Genomic DNA, 10,462 nt, shown 5'->3' on the forward strand with positions numbered 1-10,462 from the left:
AGACTTTTTTTTAGCATTTTTATCAATTCGCCTAAAATGTTTCCATAATTTGCCCACAAGGCTGAATGAACATAGACTGTTGTTGAATACGATACTCAAGCTTCAAAGCTGTAAAATACTCTCTTCTTTCATAGGTACTGAAAGGTTTGTCTTTGGCTATGTTTTCTAAAAGCAACCCCCTTCAAAAATATTAGAAAATATATGAAAATAAAATGCAAGTATTAATTATGAATGAGACCTAAACTGATAAAAGTAAAAATTGTTCGACATTTTTAGAGCTGTAATCTTCAGTAAAACAGCCAACAACTGATTGAGATTTAATTATAAGGGGTTTCCTCACAGAACATGGAAGAGTGCAAAGGAGCACTCAGTAGCTGTTTAACAGCAAAGTTTCTACCATTGAAAATGTCAAAATCCAGGAAGAGAACACAAAACAAAGAAGAAAAAATGCTGTAAGTCTAGGACCTCAAGAGCCATCCAGGTAGCAAAATAGAAATGTTTATTTCAAGCCTTAGCTCTGCATCTAACTAATGATGCCAACAGAAGAGTTTACCTTTTGTTGTTGTTTTGCAGAATGAGTTAATATATTGGGACCTACTTTTACGAAGCTCTAAAAAATGAGTAGACCAAACATGTGAGGCAGAGAAGCAAATATCTTGACCCCCTGTTTTGATAGAAGAGGCTTATCCAGAGCAGAAAATTCTGTTGAAGAGCTTGTCCTTTAATATGAAGGAGAGTTCTTATTTATTGAATGAATCGTTAAAATAACATTTAGCAAATTAACAAAATCACAAATCAACACAGAGAAGCTGTATCTTGTTCTTTTTTATTGAACAATAATAAACTTGTCCTTTTAAAACAAAACCTAACAGCTTATGCAGCTTTACATTCAAAGGCCTTCCCACACACATTCACAACTCTGTTGGCCAACTTCAAGAATAAAATACAGGTAAATACTGAAATAATTCTTAAATAAGTTCTTCACTTCAAATAAAACACTTCTGAGATATTTCCTAACAACATCTAGTACAACAGTCCTGTTTATGCTAAGATTCTTTCAAATATACTCCTAAGTCCACTTATCAACCAAGTTTAAAAGAAAAAAATATGAAAATAAACTATATTTTAAAGTTGACATGTTTTCTGCTGAAAATTGATTCTTCTTTTCCAAACCTCCTAAAAACTTATTTTCTACTTTAAATTGAAAATTCACCTAAGTCACAGCACTTATGTTTAAATAAGAACCCTCTGTTGCTCATTTTTTGACATTTTTGAAATCCAGAGTGACTCTGTTTTTCTTATGCTTATTAAGGTTATTATTACTATAATTACTGATAATAAATTTATCATGCCTCAGATGTTTTGAAAACCTTATAGAGTCATAGCTTTATTCTAACCATTTTAAACAAATAATACTAGATTTATTTCCTCAAGAGGATGATAAATATGGGTAGGGAGGATGACTTGCACTAACACATTTATTTATAAAAATATATAAATATTTACCTTCATACACACACAAACCACCAGTGGGTAAAATACTTCTTAGATTTATCTCTGAGGTGGCATACGTTAAAGCCATTTATGGAAGTGTATGTGTTTCCTCTGCCCCAGAACCGTCCTTCAGATACAGATAACCCGGGAACTACATCAGCAGCCTTTTGAAATTGCCCTCAGTTCAAAGCTGTTTGTTACTCAAATTTCCATAAGCTTCAAACATCTTACTTCCTTCAGGGGTTTTCTGGTTGTTCTATTTTGACTTTTCCCAAAGCCAAAAAAAAAAAAAAAAAAAAAAAGCACAATTAAATTCTAGAGAAGCTACCTACCAAGGAAGGGCTAAATATTTTATTTCCCACTCCCACCCCCTCCCCATCTTCTCCTGCTCTTAACTCTTCATTCCGTATCCCAACATTAATGTACATCAAAGTCAAAGAACTGATTTGACTCACTGTGGTCTTCAGCTTTGCCTAGCTCCCTCTTTGGTTGACCTGTCTCCATGTAAGATTACCTAAATTGCATTTTTAGTTCTTCAGTGTTACTATACACACACATTTAACAAATCTATATGCATTCAAATATTTAACAAATACATACAAGTGTTCAGTCATATGGATGTTATGGATTGTAAGTAGCCTACTTTTTGTTTTCTGGATCCACCATGCATCACATTTGGTCTTCAAAAATTACATGTCCTTATGCTATAATCTAGAAAGTTCCTAAAATGTTGGCTGTGTGTTGAACAATCACGAAAATAGAACCTTCTCTCAGAAAGCGCAGCCGGGATCAGCGTGGATTTAACCATTTCCTCATTACAGGAGACCCGGCAGCATTGTCTTTCACAACTTCTTCTCTCACAACATTGCCATCTCCAGATGCCATGTCACGCTCTGAAAGCAGACGGAATACAAATCATGTCCAAACATCTATAGCTCAAAGACAACACAGTTTTGCTTTATTTTTGTTTTACATGGAATTTACAATGAAATCTTTAATCGATTTAAGATTCCACGCTAACTGTATTCACTGCTCTATATCAGTGAGCACCTCTATATACAATAGCACCCCTTGAATTACTTATCTTTGTATACCTATTATCACCTGACATTATCTTCTACATGCATTTGTCTTTTTTTCCTCTTTATTATTTCACTCCACCACTAGAATTCCAGTTTCACAAAGGTAGGGACTTTATTTTGCTCACTGCTATATCTCCAGCACTTAGGACAGTGCTTGCCACATAGTAGGCACTTAATAAATACTTATGGAATAGGCAAATGTTGTCCAAACAGGTCTCAAGTTAGATTCTTACACTAACTGGTATGAAAGACAGATTAACTTTTGCTGCATCCAGAAGGCAAAAGGCAGACCAATGGGCAGAACGTTCATAAAGACACTTCTCACTCTACATATGAGAAAAGTTTGTAATATTTGAAATTTGCTAAAATGAAATTTTCTACTTCAAGGAGTAGTGAGGTGTGCTTGCCTTGGCAGTGCACATTCTGATATGGAATGCTTTAAGAAGATTAGCGTGGTCCAGAAGATGAATGTGTGTAAGTCCATGAAACATTCCAGATCTTACTCCCCCAACACCCTCCTCCACAAAAAGTTACTTGTGAATTCCCAACTTGGGAAGCTCACTGCCAAAAAAAAGAACACCAAGCGGAACACTGGGGACAGGAAGCACATTTGACAAGAGTGCTGTAGCCAGCAGGTGGAAAGGTGGAAAGGTGGAGAAGACAAGCTCGTGCTCTGAGGGTCCTAGTGCTGGTGAAGCTTGCAGCCATTTAGCCTGCTCTCAAAGGCTGGGTCCAAACAGGTTTGTGCAGAGGTGATGTGAAGCCTGTGTCAGGAGTGAAACCCAAGCCCTCTCCTGTAAACTCCAGTGCATGAACCTGGAAGTCTCATGTAGTCTCAAAGATGCATGTAGACTACAAAGGCCCCAGGCAGCCTCTCCAAGAGGCCATTAGGGTGTTCTGCTCTCCATCCTGAACCTGACTAAGGTTTACCAAGATCACACTAAAAATCATCTTTTGCTGGTTGCACCTTTAGCTAATGAAAGGAAATACCCTAGGTCAGAAAAGAGAGAAACTGACTGCTTTTTTCAAATATTTCTGATAAGCCTCTCAATGCCTAAATTTGATGTGGAAATATTTTTGTGTAACCTATAATGTAAGTATTGTATGGGCATCACCATACTTAAAACTAATAATTCACTTAAAAGCATAATATTTCCGCTTCATTTTAACGTGTTTAGTTGACCCATACATAAGAAGGAGGTAAAATTAGAAAGCAAGCACCTTTGCCAAATAGTTTATATTTTATTAACTTGAAATGCAAAAGACCAAAAACAGAAACTAAGTAAAATGGACTTGAATTGTTATTTATAGTTGTGGCGGGAAAAAAGTATATAGTTTGTTGATACCAGCCATCTCTGTGACTATATGTTGGGCTTATTATATATTTATTTTTTATAATTTTAAATATAGTTTTTAATGGACAAATAATAACTGTATATATTTGGGGTACAATATGATACTTTGATATATATCTCCACTGTGGAATGATGAAATCAAACTAAGTAGCATATCCATCACCTCACATACTTATTTTTTGTGATGGGAACATTTAAAATTTATTCTTTTACCAATTTTGAAATATATAAAAATTACTAATTACAGTCGCCACTCTGTGCAATGGAGGCCTAAGCTTTAGTGATGCATGTTGCTTTAAATGAGCTATTTTCAGTTTAATGGAACTCTCCTGTACTGGCCATCTATTCAACAAAATAAACAAATACGTACATAGCAACATCTCATAGGTTGTGTATTCCTCACATTCTAACAACTGTATAAGAAATACACACGGACTAACAAGCAGCACGTATTACTACAGTTTCATTCATTTCCAAAATTTCAATCACAGGTACTATTTCTTATCCTCTCCAAAATCCATAAAAACACACACTTGGAATTATTCCATTTAAATGCTTTCATTTGGTTAAAAAAAAGAAATGTTCTATATTTTCTATCTTGACTCGTAAAACTTATCCAATAAATTCCTCACAGTACTTTTTCTATGTGAAGTTGAGAGATAAATGGTTTTGTCCAGTAAATATATAAAACAGATCACTGAAGAATTTAAAGAACTTTATATATCTCACTTGGTTATTTTTTATTACAGATTTTTGGTAATCAGTCATATTTATCCTCCTATAAATCATATTTAAACAAGGTAAACTTTATGAGAAATTATATATAAACCTCAAAATTGTTGATGGGCTCTTGGTAGGAAACAGCAACAGCAACCAAACTCAGCTACCACCCACTGTTCCCCTGAGTAAAGCAAAGGAAATAAAATCATTCCAATCCACATCTTATTCTACTCACAGATATTTTCTAAGTTATTCACACTGAAATGAGACTATTCTTCCAGTGTTATACCAGAATCAGTGCTTACCTGTGAGAGAAACAAATCTGTTGGAAGACTTGGTTACTGAATATTGGAAGAAGGGGAATTTCAGGCATTTTCCCGTCCCCCTGTCACAGATGCCCGACTGGCAGTTGCAGGTCTCTCTGCAATCCATCCCGAAGGTGCCGTAGGGACAGTCTGGGGACAAAGGAAAGGTTGGAGAGGATGCTGCTTGTTGTAAATACGTCTCCATCCTAACAGCCCTGTGTGCATAGCCTTGCGATTTGAACCAACCTCATGAATCTTGACTGTAAAATAAAAGCCAATTCTCCAAACCCAGGATTTGAAAGTTGAAACTTTGAGTCATAAATATGAAATCACACATTAAGACCAGATAATGGATGCCTCGGGCTTAGCGTCGTGATGTAAAGTTAAGTTGAAGACAGCTACACACAGCCAGTCTCCTTGGACCAGTCTTCATTCTGGTGATGTTCTGCTTATATACCAATAAATTCTCACAGATGACCTCTGTAACAGCTCAGCAAAGGTGGGAAGTTGAACAGACATATATGCATCAGCTCCTCAAAGAGTTTTTAAAATGTGATGCTATCTTTGAATCTACTGTATTCACAGATAATTTACTATTTTAAGTGTATAGGAAAGGGCTTCAAACTAACCAGGGAGAGAGCTATCATCCTAGCTCACCATGAAGCAATCAATCTTCCATCTGCTCCAACCCTTATCGAGTTCCTTATTTGTCGAAATGGCATGTCATACAACTTGCCTGACTCCCTCAGTAGTTAAGAGGTCTCACTAGTAAAATCCTCTGCAAGGCTAACATGCAAGATGCTAAATGAGCGAGAAAGCTCAGGGCTTATACACCCGGAGGGTTTGTACACCAACCAAGAACTAGAAGCTTTTGGAGCTCCAGTGCTTACACTTATGCCAAAACATCCTACATTGAAATAAAGAGGACAAAGTCATTTATTTAAAATGCATAAAATTATTTAAAATGCTGTTTTTAGGATAAACAGCATTTCAGTAGACTAACCAACCTTTAAAAGCCAGCAGAATAGATATAGAATATTCTCTTGTTGTGAAAATACCTTGTAAATGTACAATCACAGGTGGGGAAAGAACAAATTGTGAGCCATCTGAGTCTCCAGCAGTCTAATACTCCACTGACTGACCAAGTAGATCATCAATGAGATATCTTTTTTTAAAGAGATCTATGAGTGCTCTTTTCAATATGGTTCAGATCACAGAGGAATCTGGTTTTGAACACTCTTCTCTTTGCTGGGAAGAAGAGATCTTAGAAAGGAATCCTGAAAAGGCCTCTTCCAGAAAAGCACACAGGATTAGGATTTGACTGTGCCTGGGCGATATTGAAAACTAAAACTTTAGCCAAATTCCCAGAGATACTTCTAGTGTATCCCCTGATGCACTGAACAGTGCCGGGCAGATAGTAAGTGTTCATTAAATATGTGTTGGCTGTTGATTGTTAATCCGGGCAAGATGTTCACAGACATCTGAATATTTAGAAGACATTTGGATACGCAGCTGAAGTTTACAGTTTTCATGTGGATGTTCTTTTAAAAAGCTGAAGAAGGGACATGATTGCAAAATGTATTATCTCTATCTCAAGTTGCTAAGGCTCACAAAGTCTCCTATTTCCAGCAGAGAGAAAAATGCTTAAAACTAGATTCATCAGCAACCTGAAGAAAGCCAAAAAGAGCAATCTTAAATATCTTTTTAGTATCTTGATCATTCAGTAGAATACTATAGTGCTAAAGACTCCAGATGCCACACAGCTTGTTTCTCTGCCCATATGTAATATACATTTACAATCCCATGTACAAAGGCATATTATGCCAAGAGAAAAAGCAATTCACTGCATATACATGGTATATCATAAGTATGATTGTGTTAACCACTTCCTCCCTAATTTCCTTATGTGAAGTACTGTTTTCTTGGTCAATAAGCCCCGTAATTTACAAAATATACAGATCCTATTCAGTTGAAAGAAACATGCCTATGTGTTCACCAAACAAAATATTTTCTCAATATTCTATTTCTTATTGTATATAAACAAAAATAAACTAAGCAAAAAAAAACTCTCCTAATACTTTAAGAATTTGTTTTTTTAATTTTGTATGTCTTGCCAATTAAAAGATGATTAATTTGTACATTATATGTCTAAGAAGTAGGAGAATTAATGAGATTAGCACAATACTGGATAAATATCATTCATAAAAAATGCATTAAATACATAAAACATAAGAATTATTTAGAAATTTCTCAGTCCTTTTTATAATTTTGAAAGCTTCCTTGTATTATACAACTGATGGATGGGGTTATAGCATGTATTGCTTCTTAATAATAGCTCTTCATAATAAGATCATGAGATATCTATACATAGAGTATTTTTAAATCATCATTCTTTTTGTTGTAAATATTTTTAAAATGTTAAATATTTTAAACTAGTTACTAAGTTTAAAATAAATTCTACAAATACACTATTTTATTTAACTTATTTATTTAACTATTTATTTAACTATTTTATTTAACTTATACACTATTTTATTTAATACTTAACTACACTATTTAGCTAAAATTTCAACCTGACAAAGTTTTTCTTTAAGTGTACAAGTGGTCAACCTCATTCTTTACAGACTTCCAGTTTTTATTTTTCTCTATTGTTATTTTTTCTTGTCTTAACACCATCTGCTATTTTTCCAGATGACCAAAACCTTTATAAAGTCAGATGAGGTTTGTTTTATGCTTCAGGGGACCCTCTTTGAAGAATGAGTTATTTTGTTAGATGACTTAAGCTCACTCTATTCCATAAAGTGCATTTGTGTTTATCAGAAATATTTGATCTTGAGAGTGGCCCTCCATCCTGTGGACCCTTTCAAGATCAAAGAATCACTAAATCTGGGGGCTAGAAACCATTCCAAGAGGTTATCTAGTGCAGACCTTTGTAACTGCTGCCTCGCAGAGGAAAGAGCATCTAAGCCATCCTTAACAGATTACCTGTCAAGTTTCTAAAGTTTTCCAGAAAAGGAGCCAACACAATCTTCCATTGCAACTTTCTTTTTGCGATCTCCTAAGGCAACGAGTAAAATGCCACACTTCTTTCTGTGCCTTCCTGCACACTGGTTTCAGTTGCTACTTGCAGCTATCCTTCTGTCTCTACCCATGACAATACCTGTGTGGTGCCTTGTCAAGAATCCACCTGCTTTTTCCCTCTTACTCTTGAGGAGCAAAGCCACCTCACCTCCCAAGCTGGCTAAAAGCTCTCAGCATGCCCCGGGAGGGGAGAGGTAAGGGGTCACTCTTTACCTTTGCAGATACCAAACTCTTCACCAAAAGGATCCTCCCCATTAGAGGGCTGACACCTCAGCCCCGGGCCACACTTCATGCCATCCATGCCTGAGACTGTGCGGTAGCAAGTTTCTCCCCGCCCTGCAGCGCACACCCGGCAGCAGCCACAGTCGTCGAGCACTGTCCTCTTGCAGCGCGGGCTGCTTTTGCACTCACTGCTGTCACAGTGTTGAGGGCAATCCACCGCATAATTGTTGCTCCAGGCGGCCACCAGGTGTGCAGGCACAAGGAGCGTGGTCAGCAGCAAGACGCTCTTCATGTTTCCCAGCTGCCTCCGGCTGGGCTCCCCAGTCTTGGTCTTTGCTGGTGGGAAGCAGCCGTCCAAACTGGTAGCTGAGCCTCTGCCTACACGTTTATGAGTTTTATACACTGGGTTGCCCGCATGCTTTCCCGTCATCAATTTCCTCAACCCAGCAGCAGCGCTGTCCTCCTGCCAGGCTCTCTTGTTTTGGTTTATGAAATCCAGGATGAAGCCTGGATTAACACGCTGCTGCCATCCAGGAATTGAAAAGCCCAAGCTGATGTCATCTGTTATGTTTAGATGGATGTTTTGCCTGAGGACTGAAAAACTCACTCACATCCGTCTCAAGGGCTCAAGGACGTCTGTGAAGGAGGGATAAAGAAGGTCGCACACCCTCCTTCAGGACGGGAATTGTTCTGACCCTGGCATATCACTTGAGGTGTAGCTTTGTCTCAGAGCCTCTGTAGTCAAGAGGAAAATGATATCAACATGAATCATCAGGACTGAAGAAGCTTCTTCAAAAAAAAATAATAAACATTTGGTATTTCCCCTCAACAAATAGCTATGAGATCATTTGAAAGAAGAAAGGGTTATATTGTGTCTTTTCAATACTTAGAAGAAAGAAAATATTTTGATAGGGATATTTTTTAAGACCCTCTCTTCCTTCCTCTAACCCCTCTCCTCAAATGTTATTTCTAAAGCAATTCATGTCACATATATCTAAGTCTACTGTGGATGTAGCTGTGCTTCCAGTACAATGCGGAACTGCCTCTGAGAATTTCTTTTAAAATCAATACAAAAAGCCACAAGAGAGGTAACATCCTTTCGGCACTGCTTCTGGGTTACTCAATTCTGGAAAAACTTATCAGTTGGACTTCTGATCCAAAACTTCCTCAGGGGAAGGCTCATCCATCAGTAAGTCTGCTTGTCCAATGATGGAGCCCACCCAGAGCCCTTCCCCTCACCTCCTGGCATCTATCAGAGCCCTCACTAAAAACTGCCAACTACGGCAGCCAGCCCAAGGCAACAAGTGGCTCAGCAGGAAAATCAGACCACAGCCCCCAAGAGGCAAGTCACAGGGAAGGCAAACATTACCCCTCAGGAAACAAGCTCTGCATGCTACAGAGGGTCACCGTGCCTAGGTCCCTCTGGGAAAACAGAGTAGCCCTCTTCAAATATCAACTGTGCCAGGGTCTTATTAAGTAAGGTTAAAGAGGAGAGAGGGGCGTTCTTACACCAACCATATGCCGAATTCCATGCCCCCACCTCACTTGTCAAAAGAGATATATAGACTCACTGTCACTTAGTAAATAACAACCCAGTAAAGTGGGTAATTCTTGGTCTTTCACAAATGAGCTGTGAGAAATTCACAGGACTTCTCTTGGCCTCAGCTTCCTCTTTTGAGAATTGATGGTGTTAGGCTACCTGACCTCTAAAATTCTTGTTTCCCATAGAAGATGAGGCAGAGCGGGCATTGGATGTAACTTGAAGATCAGCTTTTGCAAATGCAATTTTAGGGGGATACAGGGAGCAAATTCAGAATACAGAGAATTGAGGCAGTAGGAAATGAAAGCAAGAGTTTTAGCTTTCAAATTTTCCAAATTTTTCAGGACAATCCAATTTGAAATACTCTAACTTTATCTCCCCAAAAACACTTACTTAGCAGGTGGCACACTCTGATGTTTTCAGTAATGGGTAATATTTGTTGAGTTAATAGCTTAAACACTTTACATGCATTAACTCATTTGCTCCTCATCACAATATTATGAAGTGGCTGCTATTATCATGCTTATTTTTTAAAAGAAGAAACTGAGTCAGAAAGAGGTTAATTTGCCCAAGGTCCCTATATTGAAGGGATGTTAGTCTAATGTCAGAGCCACATATTCTATTGCTTATTACAATACATAATTGTGCTTTCATGGCCAATAG

At 37.5% G+C, this 10,462-nt stretch overlaps 1 protein-coding gene across 2 annotated transcripts; it reads right to left on the reverse strand.

Moving 5' to 3' along the window:
* Positions 1 to 810: 810 nt before the first annotated feature.
* On the reverse strand, positions 811 to 8,627 carry ESM1 (endothelial cell specific molecule 1). 2 transcript variants are annotated; one of them, XM_032144662.2, is made up of 3 exons: positions 8,251 to 8,627; positions 4,957 to 5,106; positions 811 to 2,387 (listed from the first exon to the last, which is right to left on the reverse strand). In XM_032144662.2, exons 1-3 carry the CDS (start codon positions 8,549 to 8,551, stop codon positions 2,284 to 2,286), a joined length of 555 nt encoding a protein of 184 aa, XP_032000553.1. In that variant the 5' UTR covers positions 8,552 to 8,627; the 3' UTR covers positions 811 to 2,283. The 2 variants fall into 2 exon arrangements, with proteins under 2 accessions (XP_032000553.1, XP_032000554.1); XM_032144663.2 differs by lacking the exon at positions 4,957 to 5,106.
* Between the last annotated feature and the right edge of the window lie 1,835 nt (positions 8,628 to 10,462).

Source organism: Hylobates moloch, unplaced genomic scaffold (assembly GCF_009828535.3).
Source record: "Hylobates moloch isolate HMO894 unplaced genomic scaffold, HMol_V3 SCAFFOLD_23, whole genome shotgun sequence".
Classification (NCBI taxonomy): Eukaryota; Metazoa; Chordata; class Mammalia; order Primates; family Hylobatidae; genus Hylobates; species Hylobates moloch.